The sequence below is a fragment of the Aythya ferina genome (assembly GCF_964211825.1).
Source record: "Aythya ferina genome assembly, chromosome: 1".
NCBI classification, from domain to species: Eukaryota; Metazoa; Chordata; class Aves; order Anseriformes; family Anatidae; genus Aythya; species Aythya ferina.
Genome location: NC_140296.1, coordinates 30,239,517 through 30,252,465, shown reverse-complemented (window position 1 = coordinate 30,252,465; position 12,949 = coordinate 30,239,517). Strand labels below are relative to the sequence as shown.

Here is a 12,949-nt window from a genome sequence, read left to right as displayed (position 1 = left end):
TGTCTTTAGTAGTAAAAAGTCCAGATGTTGGTGCAGATCCAACCTGAAAACCCAGTGCTCTACCAGAAGGGCAGTTAGATGGCTACACATGCCTCATGGTGTTCACCTCTGACCATTGCTTTCTGTCTGCCCCCATGTCCTCACGCAGCCCCAGGTGGAGTGGGCATCCTTTGCTTCCCTCCTGAAGGCAGGCAGGGGCGGTGTGATGCGTAACGCTGTGGCAACGTGATTCCTTCATTCCCTCCCAGTGGTGGCAGCATGCTAACAGTGGATTGATGAGACCTCGAAGTATTACTTAATGCTCCTAAAGTGCTTTATATTTTCTAAGTACAGTATAGAATCATAGAAAAATTAAGGTTGGAAAAGACCTCCAGGATCATCTGGCCCAACCATCCCCCTACTACCAATGTCACCCACTAAACCATGTCCCTAAGCACCACGTCCAAAATTCCCTTGAACACCCCCATGAACGGTGACTCCACCACCTCCCTGGGCAACCCGTCTCAGTGCCTGACTGCTCTTTCTGAGAAGAAATGTCTAATAATTGTTTTAATTGTTGAAGAGTAGTGCTCTTTGTTCAATACTTTGTTTTCATTGTTGAAGAGTAGGGGCATGATGTTTCCATTTTTCCACTCATCAGTGACGTTGCCTGAATGCCAGGACTTTTCAGCTATGATGGAGCGAGGCTTGGCAACTCCATCAGCCAGTTCCCTCAGGACCCTGGGCTTCATGTCATCAGGTCGCATAGACTTGTACCTGCTTAGACTCACCAGGTGGTCTCGAACCTGCTATTCAATTACAGTGGGTGGGACTTTGATTGCCCAGCCTCCATCTATGATTCCAGGGAAATGAAAGACTTGGGAAGGCCATCTAGCAGTGCAAACGGAGGCAAAGATGTTGCTGAGTACCTCAGTCTTCTCCATGTCTGTCATTACAATTACTCAGATAGAGAAACTCACTCCTAATACAAGAAATTAGCCACCTATAATCGCTTATACACTACTATTTTCATCCCTCAGTCTATTTTCACAAATGTTAAAGGCACATGGTGGCCCTTGGGGTCTCCTCCTGTCACTCCAGTGTAGCAGCCTGAGGGAGACTGGGTCCTGTCTTGTGCTCTTCCTCGAGGCTCTGTGCAGAAGAGATGCCACCTCTCGCACCAGGGCTGGGGGATGGGAAAGAAGCACTCACACCACCCCTGAGAATTGACAACAGATTTCTTTATTGCCGGGACATCTTGCAGGTGAGCCTGCAGGATGTCCATGTTGTTTGGTGGCTCCAAGCTAATGCTTGGGATGGGGCCTGCAATACGAGTAGGGTTCATTTCCATGAGTGGGTCCAACGCTGCCATCAGCTTTATGACTATGCCTGGAAGATGCCCTCACGTGGAAGAAGGAAGAGGGTTGGGGGGCTGAGGACCCCTTTTCTGGGGCTGGCTCCCCCAGGGTATTTGGGTTGCCTGAGAGAAAGGCTGCCCCTCGGCCACGGGGACTGCCCTCCACCACCCATCCCGTGCCCTGGGTTTATTTTTAACACTGTTTTTTAGGTAATTAAAATTAATTTATGGGAAAGAACAGAAGCAAGATGCATCTTCAGCCCTAATTCCCATGTGCAGTTTGTGCTTTAAGTGAAGAATTTCTTCCTCACATCATACCTAATCTAAACCTCCCCTCTGTTTCTTCAAAGCCATTATTCCTTGTTCCATCACTACACTCCCTGACAGAGTCCCTCTCCAGCTTTCTTTTAGGCCACTTCTGTGGGTTAGGTTAGGTGGTAAAACTACAGGACCTTTCAAATTTCAGCCTTATCCACCTTGTTCCACATGTTCCACATGACATTTGCCAGCTCAGGCTCTAGCCTCTCATCAGTGTAACACAGAACCATAGAATCATTCAGGTTGGAAAAGCCCTCCAAGATCATCTGGTCCAACCACCCCCTACCATCAGCATGACCCACTAAACCATGTCCCTAAGCACCACGTCCAACCTTTCCTTGAACACCCCCAGGGACGGTGTCTACCATGATCCCTGATACCTTTCCTGCAAACATCACTTCCAGCCATCTGGCTCCCAGCATCTACTAGTACATGAGATTTCTCTCCAGGTACAGGTCTCAGCATTTGCTTTTGCTGAACTGCACAATGTTCCTGTCAGCTCATTTCTCCAGCCTGCCAAACTGAGATTATTTAATTTCCATAATGATTAAAATGTATTATTGCTGAAGAGTCACTGCAAAACACATGAATTGCTTAACATGCTTTAAAGCTCTCTCTTAAGTACAAGAAGATGTCTTAAATGGGCTTCTAACATTTTACTGTTATTATATAAGATACATGAACATGAAGGCAGGTATCGTCAGTCTTAAAGACTTATTTTGAAGAATTAATTTAAGAAGTCTTTAAGAATTTGATCTCCAGAAGTATAAAATATTCTCGCCTCCAAAAATGGTGATAGGGATAGCTAATTCCTTGCTAGATAAGGCTAGGGCTAGCTTTGTGACTCAAGGTCACACAGGCTATGATCATCATTAAGTGATTAATGAACAAAATAATAAACTTAGGTGGCTGCTATTAAGCTTCAGCATCCACATTTTGAGCCTTACATATTTACGGCTCAACTGTGAGATTGGAGGAGCACACACCCCACCCTCATTGACACCAAAAGCATCATCAGCGTCACAGGATTTATGGCAACAGGGCTGTTTTTTGCAGATGGGCCCCTCACACACATACAGAAGCTTAACCTATAGCAGAGGATTCAAGTATTTTGTCTTCCATCCCAAACCTCCTACCTGATGGCAGAGAACAGCAAACTTCTGGTCCGAGCATCAAGGCCCCCCCCCCCCCCTTTTTTTTTTTTTTTGTGAAAAGCAGAACAGAAGCTACTTGATCTGCAAGTTTCTTCTGTGCTGTAAAAGTCAAGAAGCAAAAGTTACTATTACAAAAAATGCTGAAATTTTGCTTTCGGCGTCAATTAATTTTCCCTATGAGTGAGTAAAGAAAAGGTCTTCCTTCCCCAACATCTGCTTCATCAAACTGCGTTCTCTTTGCTATAGGCTGTTGATTGGTCTCTGGCAAATTAAAGTTGCTTTAGTTAAAGCAGCACAAAGCAAAATGCCCAGATACAGCCTGGATTTATCTGTGAACTAGGATGTTTTTTCCTAATCACTGGCTTATTATTGAAAAAAGAAAAGTAAAAAAAAAAAAAAAGAAAAAACATTTAAAGCTTAAAAATTATTAAGAGATGCCTCCCCAGTAAGCTTGTGTTTAGCTGCAATACTAAATTATCTCCAATTGCCTTGTGAAGCTGCTGGAGATTAAGCTGGCTTCAGATCTGTTTTGTGATAGTGCTTTCATCTTTTACCAACAGCCTGAAAGAAAATTCAGCCTTTATAATCAGTTATTTACAAACCAGTGGTTATGTTTGTGCAACCTTGCATGACCTTAACATTTTTGAGTCGCCTTTTTGAAATGTTTTCTGCGACAGAAGAAACACGGGAAAAGTTTCATTTATTTTTAAAGCTGCATTATTTCCCGTATGAATTAGACTTGGGAGATTCCAGGCAGGAATTGCGTCTGGAAGAAAGATTCCCGTTTGCTTCTATGGGACAAACCAGATGAAGCCATTGTGAATTCCTATGAGTGTTTCTATCTGTTTTCCTGCAACACTTTAAATCTCGGCGTGGGCATAGCCGTGAATTGCCTGCAAGTAAAGACACCTCTGTTTGCAAGGAAGGTGCTTGTGCTGTATTGCTGTCCTCTTTGTGTTTGAATTCCACTGATGTTGGCATGTGGTTATGGAAAACGTCTTTCCACCCAGTCCCAAAAGCCTACAGAACGAGAGGTCTAAGCCTGTGTGCATGCCTTGAGATAGCTATTTATGGGGGATACCACTTGACTTACCAGGGGTAAAGTGGTCCCCCCAAAACATTTGCCATAATGATGGCAGAGAGGAAATTATATGAGCCAGACAAACCTCTGGCCACATAATGACTACTGGGAACACTGGCCCAGGCTGCCCAGAGAGGCTGTGGGGGCTCCTCCTGGCAGAGCGGCACAAGGCGCCTGCACGGGGCCCTGGGCACCCTGCGCTGGGGGACCTGCTGGAGCAGGGCTTGGACAGGAGGTCCCTTCCAATCCTAACCATGCTGTGATTCTGTGATCAAGCCCAAAATCCAGGCAGGGAAAGGAAACCACACTACCTACACAGCCCCTCTGCTTTGTACCTCTTTGCACAGCTAATTAACACAACTCACGCACCAAAAAGCAGGTCTGAAGCATTAGGGATCCTGCTGGAGGGGGAAAGTAATCATGAAGCAGTTAATTGAATAAACCCGGGGAAAGTTTGTTCTGCTGGCAACCATCCCATAAGGAGAATGAAAGGCAGGTTTGGCTGAGGGGATTATTTGCTCCACGGTAGTCTCTCAGTGCTCTTTAGGAACATGTTTGCTGTTGTGCCAGGGTTTCAAGCCTTTGCAGATAGATGTTGAACAGTCTGTCCTCTCTCCTTCAGGATTTATTTCATATTGCTTGTAATTACCAATGTGGGTGCTTATCCCAAAGCGTATTTTGAAATATATCTTACTCTCTTTTGCCACTGTTTGCCTGCCACAGTGACCCTCTTCTCAATCCAGGTTAATTCCATTAACTACTAATATCCCTGGGCTTCGGACTACTGTAAGGATTTAGAAGATGAGTTTAAATTGTCAGATACTTATGTAACTGATATAGCTCAATCCTTTTCCACCATTGCCAATCATCTGTGCTGACCCTTGGATTCCCAAGTACCTCCCACGTATCAGTCTGTCTCCTGTCTTCTTTATTTTCATATATTTCCCACACTTTGTCTTGATTGTTGCTGATGCAAACATTGAAGACTGCCCCTGAGACCCTTGTAATGCTTTACCCTTCCTTGTGCACCAAGCTCTGTTTTTATGTAGGATTGTAGGGTCAGAACGGTTCAGATTGGAAAGGACCTCTGGGCACTGTGTTGTCCAACCCCCAGGCTATGTCAAGATGCTTAGGGCTTTGCCCCATCAAATTTTTAAAATATCCAAGAATGGAGATGGCAGAGACCCTCTGGGCAGCCTGTGCTAGTGGCACACCCTCCCCTGGGAAAGACTTTTCCCCTTGTATCTTGTCAAAATATCTCTTGTTTTGGCTTACGTCTGGTCCTTCCTGTCCTTCCAATCTGCATCTCTGGGAAAAGACTGGCTCTGCCTTCTCTGTATGGTTCGATTAGTTAATTGTAGACTGCAATTCCCTTCCCTTCTCCAGGCTGAACAAGCCTGGTCCTCTCAGCCTCTTCTCCTGCATGCTGTGCCCCAGCCTCTTGACCAGCCTGGTGCCCCCCTTTCCAATTGGGATCGGGCTCCCAATACTGCACCCTCGGGCACATTTCAACCTGGAGGTAACCTCAGCTGTCCCCTTGTCCCCACTGCCCTACACAAACCCCATGTGGTGGTGAGTCACTCTATTTTCACTCCTATTAATTATTTGGCTTATTTGCCACACAGCAGCCCCTGAGAGAGGAAGAACATTTTCACCCGCTGCTGATGTGGTTTTCTGCTCCGTGGCAGCCGCCTCCTTGTTTGCCTGAAGTGTTTATTTGTTTTCTGCACAAGGGGAAGTTACTGATTTCATCTTTTTCTGTCTCATTTGTGCTCTATCCCTCTATTTCTCTTCCCATTCCTGCTGACACTTGATGCGAGAGAGTGTGTGATCTTGTGCTTAAGATATTCACAAGGACCCGTGTCTCTCCTCTGCCATGCATTTCCCAGAGGCTGGTGGGTAGTTCTCCAACCACTCTGAGGCTTAATATTCCATGTGTAAGATACCAGCAACAGCACTTGAGCTGTGCAAATGATTTATTTTGTTTTATTTTTTACTGGGGAGGCCATACTGGAAGGAAAAGGGATTTCAGCGCAGGGTGAAATTGCTCTAGAAAAAACTAACTAGCTAACTAAATAAAATAACAGAACTGAAAGTACCACATCTGGTGTGGAAAGAAGTGGTTAATCCCTTTCCAGAGTTGGTTCAAGTATTTTTACCTAAAAAATAAATAAATAAAATAAATGTGCAAAGCACTTGGAGGTCTCTGCCACTCTCCAAAGATGCTTTCCCGCTGTTGCTGAGACTAAAGGGGAGAGGGAGAGCTAAAGATAAACCCATTAATGTTATATAAGGTGCTCAGAAATGCCTCTAAATAAATAAAGCTGCTGTAAATTGTACACGTGTATGTGTCAGGCAATTCGTCTGCAGTGCCCGAATGCTCTTCCCTGCTTAGACGAGAGCGCTGCGGGAGAGCTGAGCAGTGCTGCAGGTGACTGCGAGCAGCAGGTCACCCAGAGTAAATTCTCAGGAAATCCCCATGCAGCACTGAGATTTTACCATTTTACCTACATTTTACCTACAGCACTGTCCTCAAAGATGCCTGGGGGTTAGAGCTTGGTGGGGGGTTGTGAGAGCCAGTTGAAGCCACTGTCCTGCTCAGCTGTTTGCTGCTGCAGCACAGGGAAGATGCTGAAGGTGGTTTTGCACCACCAAATCAAGGCAGAGAGATCTTTTTGCAGCACTGATGAATGAATCGTGATCGTGGCTCCCCACATTGGGTGGACAACAAATGGCCGCGACCCCCCCAGCAGGACCTGCCTGCTGGAACCACTGCCCAGTGCACCTAAACAGCAAGTTGCAGGCGTGTAGAGCACTTGGCTTCCTTCCTAATGAGATCAGACAGTGGTGACTGCAACCTATCTCTTAATTTTGCAGCACTCCCTGTCTTGCCGATGATTGTTTTAAAATGGGACTTCATCAGCCAATATGCAAATTGATGTCAACAAACAAGTTGGTGTTTGAATTTTTATTATTTTTTTTTTTTGAAGGAGCTTAAAGACAAATAAGAGACTTGAAGTTGCAATGAAGCTAGTGATGATTTCCTTCAGCAGAAGTACAAAAAAAAAAAAAAAAAAAAAAAAAAAAAGAAAAGAAAAGAAAAGGAAAAAAGAAAAAAAATAAGCCCAAATTAAGGTTGTTATGTAACAGACAAGGAAATCTTTGCCTTCAGAATTTTGTGTTACCAGCAATGAGCAACATGAGAATGCAACAATAGCTTGGACAAAAAGGCACTCAACAAAGAAACAAACTGAAAAGAAGGAAAAATCAAGCAGCCTGGTAAGGTGTTTAACTTCCCAACTTCCATCCTTTTCACTTCCAAAGCACATACGTGCACAGGTGGGCTGAGAAGTAGCTCCCATGGTCAGAGGGAGCAGGTGGAGGAGAGGCACAAGCCAGCACTGCAGCGCAGCAGTGGTCCTCATGACCTCCAGAAGAGCTGGCCTTCATCTCCCACTGCCTCTCTCAGTCCTGGGTAAAGCTGGACAAAGACTGCCCCTCCTTCCCCATGAAAATACTGCAGGATTCTCAGTTTTACCCCATTCCACCCTGAGCCAAGAGGTGCTGATGGAGGAAGGCACTGGGGGTGCCGTGCTCCCTTTAAACTCCATTTTTTGGGTTTAAGAATCTTTTTTAAATCCATTTTTTGTTTAAGAATCTCAAATTCTCTCTGAGAAAAGTTTCTAAGTGTCCCCACCTCAGAAATATGGAGAAAAAGTGTGCTGGGGGGTCTCCAGAGCTGTAGCATGCCAGGGAGCACCAGTTAACACGCATTAAAAGTAGTAACACAGAAACTTTGGAAACGTCTCTTCCCCTCCCTCTGCATCCCCCCAGGAGGTTTTGTGATTTCTGATGCTGAAGCTCGAAGCTGCTCTGCTTTCCAACAGGCTCAAAGGGAAGCCTGTGCCACCCTACAACCAGATCCCTGTGCTGTGGACCCATGTGGTGTACATGTGTGGGTCTGCGAGCTCCAGGTCAGTGGGTTTGGGGAGGGGAGAGCTCCTGGTACCCAGCATCAGCTGCTTGCTGCATCCGTACAATCCTGTCCCCAAGCTGGGACAGGAACCTGGGCTTACAGGATTCAGGGGGCTGCCAAAGCCCCTCTCACCCTGGTTATCAGGATCCTATTGTTTCAGATGGGGAAATGCCACTTGGCCCCCAGATTCCAGTCCTAAATCGGTACCTGTGCTGAGACGGTGGTGGAGGATGGCGGCGGGTTGTGAGTCGCACATTTCAGTGCCCATCTCCTCCCTTACAGGACATATATAAATAAGTCTCGTGGGGGTATAATGCACCACAGAACTTTAATGCTGCTGGGGATTAACTGAATTACAACGCTATTTGGCTGGCCACTGTGCAGAGAGACAAGCTGGTAGGGCAGGATTCAAACCCTTCCCCTAACTCAGTGCAGACTTTCTTTTGGCTTTAGAAAACACCTGGAACACAGACTGCCCTGATAAACCACATTGTAAACCTTTTTAAGTGTAAGATTAAGCTACTTATGCCCTCCTTCATGTATGCATTACCTCATAACTTAATTAATTCCTTTAAATCCTGTGGGGACGACTGGCCATGGCTGTACTGCAATCCTGTGTTGTGCAGGGTGGATGGGGGCTCCCCTGCCCTCTGCTGCTCACCAGGTACTTCACATGGTGCCAAATCCCTTGGTGCATCTCATGATGTCCTTGGTGGGAGCTGGATGCCACCACACTTCATGAGCACCCCCCTGGGCAGCAGGGGTCCTGCTGTTCACGTCCCTCTGGGCATTCACCCAAGTCAGCCCGGAGCCCCCTCACTGGGGTGCTGCAGAAATACAGGATAAGGTGATCCCTTCAGCACAGCTCTGGGGTAAGCACAAACATTTAAGCCTTGAAGGGAATGGAGAGGAATGACATTGCTCCCAGCCCTCGTTTCCTAGCAGGCTCGTATTCATCGACCACAAACCTTAATACAGTTTTCACTCCACTTGTCAATTGTTAAGATAGATTTGGGGGCTGTCAACAAAATGTTACAGATGAAATGACCCGGCTAGAAATAACAGACTCTGAAACACCAAAGAAGTCATCATACTGCAAGCCACCACGGAGGGATAGGTCCAACCCCAGGGTGGAAGCAGGTCACCTGGCTGGTCTGTGACACCAAATTTTGGACAAAACACTTTGCCCACTGGACGCGACCCCTCTCTATGGCCAGGGAGGAGAAGATGGGGTGGCTGCTTCATGTGTAGGTAGCTCGCTTGTTGTTTTTTTTATTTTTCCAACCAAGGTTTCTTGTCAATTTGTCCCACCTGCCTGCTTTCAAGAGCCACCAAAACAGTACTGAGACTGCTCATCTCTCTGCTGGGCTTTGAGTCCCAGCAGTGAAGAGCTTGGCCACGGGGATTTTAACGTGCTGAAAAGCCCCATGTGTTTAACAGAGTAGCTGAAGCATCAACTTTTCCTGGCAAAATGCTGCAGGTTCTGCTGGAGTGAATCTGCAACTCAGGAGGACATGAACAGATAAATTCAGGTCCTGTCCTAGTTACCGGGGGAGAGACCAATGGGCACCCCTCTGTGTGCTTGTGGGGTGTCTTATCCGACAGACATTGTAATGTCACCTTCAACAACCGTTTGCTGCTTAGATTTTTTTTTTAATAATTAAAATTAGAGATGAAAGTAGCGGGAGAGTCACATAAAAGGGGTCAAGTACAGAAGCATTCATTTACCAAATCTCTCCGTGCACTCGGGAAGGCGGGTCTGTCTCTCTGCAAAGTGCTTTACCCATCTGGGCAGGCAGATCCCTTTAAGATAATGACAGGGCTGCGGGATTTTTAAGCAGCTCATGTCAGTGGTGGCCGAGGATGTGATGACACCAGAGGCAAGCCTGCACTCCAGCATCCCCTCACAGCGCCTGCTGGCCGGTTACGCTCACTGGAAATCCTCCCCAAGCTGCTGTTGTGCTGGAAACCACCTCTCCCTGCCTGAGCCTGCAGATATAACTCTGGAAATCTGCTTTTTAGAGGGTGCTGCTGTTTGCACCGGGGGATGCTGCTCCGAGGCGGGGGTTACCCCATCAGCAGACTTCCCAGTGCAGAAAAGCAGAGCCAGAGATGAGTTTTCCTGAATTAAATCCCCTCCTGAGTTTGCATCAGCTGCTCTGCGAGTCAGGTCTGCTACCAGCAAGAGAGGATTCACTTTGGTGAAGTTGTTTCTTTGCTACCATCATAAAGTAATTCAAGCCTCCCAGTCACTTTCTTCCCCCCCCCCCCGCTACATGAAAGCCTCAGTGTTCTGGCATAGGCAGAGCTGTTGACACTTTGTCAGTAAAAATCCAGAACCGTGCTAGTGAGAGAAATGTTTTATGGGGGCTATAAATAGTTTTGCATTAAGGCAAATGTATTCTCCCACCTTAAAATAGCTTCACCTTGCAAAGGACGAAGGAGGCTTTCAACACCACAGGAATGCCTTTAGCCTCCCCTCGGCAGCAAAAACAGCTTTTTTTCACCCCAAAAGTGAGCACGACCAACAGCCAGAGACCCCTGGGCTGTGTGTGTGGGGTCTCATGCCCTGCTCCCTGCTGTTAACCAGCAGCACATTGTCACACCACCAGCAGCACTAGCTGTGCCAGAGCCCTTTTAACAAAAAAAATGCTAATTCATCAAACTAACTTTTTTTTTTTTTTTTCTCTCTTTTTTTCCCAAAGGCTCGCAACATGCCTGCTTGTCACAGGGATGAAAGGAACAGGGAAACTTTGGTGATCTGGGGAGCAGCGACTTCCCGCGACCGCTTTGAGCAGCGGGATGCTCTCCCTTCCCTCTGAAGTGGCTCCTGCAGCAAGGACAATGCAAACCCCCCCTCCGCCAGGGCTGCGAGGTGTTAACAGCACTCTCCCTCTGCTGCCGGAGCATCATTTCAATCCCTGGGTAGAGAAACGCCGGCGGGAGGGGGTTGGGGATTAGGGAGAGAAGAAATTGGAAGAGGGGAAAAAAAACATCTTTGGCTCACCTTCAGGCTGTGCGTTGGGTTGACGACGCAGACAAGTTGCCCGGCGGCCGAGAAAACCCTCTTCGCCTTGTAGTGCTGAAACCGCAGGTGGATGAGATCTAAGACAGCCCCAAAGCACTGGGTGAAGAAAAGCATCACAACTTTGGTCGTTGCTGCTGCCGGCGGCGGGCAGGGGAAGCGGCCAGGCAGCCCCTGAAGTCCTTGAGGCCGGGGAGGGAGTGCGGTGGGCGAGCGCTGCGCTCCGGCACAGCTCAGCGTGCCTTCATATTCATCATCAAAACAAGACGGGAAGAGGCTTGCAGCAGCGGGGCGGCCAATGGAAAGGACAGGAATGTTATCCTTGAGGTCCGGAGACAGCCAATAACGAATGCCTCCCCTCCAGAAAGTCCCTGATGAATTGAGCCTGGCGGAGAATGTATTATTGAACATTACCATACATCAGCACATCGCATTTATCTTGCGATTACAGCCGGGCGTACGGGAGGCTGGGGAGATAGGCAGGCGAAATTGATTGCTTAACGTCTCCATTTATTAATTGGCTTCATTTAGCAGCAAGCGCCCTCATGCCGGAGCTAAATGGAAGGGGTAGGGAAGAAGCCCACCAGCGAAACTGTTGGAAAGTAGCGAAATGAGGTGGAGCAGGCTACGTTTTGCAGCCCAGGAGGAAAATCAAATATGCAGAGAGAGTTGCAGCTCCTTGCAGGGGTTAAGCAGAAGTAGAGCTCGCTATATAAATAGATTCACGCCTGTGCATTTGCAGGCTTCGCTTTGGCTTTTTATCACTCTGATGCTTTCTAAATGTTGCATTCTGCTGCTTCATAACGGAGACATTCCCAGCACGCAGACAATGTGCCCCCCACCCCCCAAAAAAAGTATAGGAGACATCAGGTCTGGGGTCTGGTGCAACTTGGTATAACTCCATGCCAAGTCAGCAACATTCCCCCTGATTTACACTGGCTGCATTGGGTCCGCTGGACACCGAAGGCGATTGCTGGATGCTGGAACTGCAAGAGCGTGGAAAGGCACAGAGCTGGCTTCTAAAAATAATGAAATGCATGATGCATGAGGGCACACGCACGGAGAGGAACTTGCACAGGGGGACAAGTGGCTTCTGGATCAACAGAATAATTAAACATGCTGAAGGCTTTCACTTGTCATTCATCTGCGTATCGGTGGCTGGGAAATGACTAATTAGCCATTGAGTTGTCCTAGGTACTAAAAAAAATATATAAATTAGGGAAGGACAAGGAAAATAAGATGCTTTTGTGGATTGTTACCAGCATGTGTCTGTGTTGGTGGGCAGGGATCCTTTTCAAGGCACTGGGTCTCATTAAACAGGGTTCCTCATGATCAGGTTTTCCAGGAGGCAAAAGCACTGAAGCAGCCAAGGGAATCAGAAAGCACATTTGTTTCATGGGACAATCCTGTGTGATGTGTTGCTCTGCTTGTTAATAAATCAAAGAGAGCTAATTTAATTAGCTCTCTGCCAGAACTTCCTATTAGGGTGCTATTTAGGATTGCTAGCTAAGTACTCAGATGGCTTATTTAGCCTTTGTAATCCTTTCCCCCCTCTTCAAAGCAGCTAAAAGTAGTTTTCCTTTCTTCTTTTGCCTCTCTTTAAACATGATCCTGGCTCTGGGGGGTGAGGTTTCGGCTCAGGACGGAGCAGCCCACGTACAGCACCAGTCTCAGCCTGGAACCGGATTGTCACCACTGCAAGCTCCTAAATCAATACTGCAATACCAGCTCTGCCAGACTGCAGAGAGCCCGGGCGTAAAAACAATAAAATAACATAAAAAGAAGAAAGAAGGGGCTCGGGCAGATAAATAAGTGGGATTTTGCAAATAGCGGAACAGCTGACGACACAACCTCCCCCCAAAAGCATTAAAGATGGGAGGAATATGTATCTTGCAGCTCTTAGCATTCACTTGTAGATGAGGAGATAATTTTTGCAGTGTTGGAAGAGATTTGGAGAATATTTTCAGGCAGGCTTAAGGACAAGCGAGCGAATTGATTTGCTTAAATGTATCCTTTCCTCTGTTCTCAAAGTAACTGCAGGCATCCGACTGTTTATTAT

General features: G+C 47.0%; 1 protein-coding gene across 1 annotated transcript in view; it reads right to left on the bottom strand.

Moving 5' to 3' along the window:
• The window catches only part of SIAH3 (siah E3 ubiquitin protein ligase family member 3), a 39,287-nt gene extending 27,845 nt beyond the window's left edge, over positions 1-11,442 (bottom strand). Inside the window, exon 1 of the mRNA XM_084506455.1 lies at positions 10,873-11,442. Within this exon, the coding sequence (XP_084362581.1) occupies positions 10,873-11,307 (435 nt within the window). The 5' untranslated portion in view covers positions 11,308-11,442. The remainder of the gene's footprint in view (positions 1-10,872) is intronic.
• Between the last annotated feature and the right edge of the window lie 1,507 nt (positions 11,443-12,949).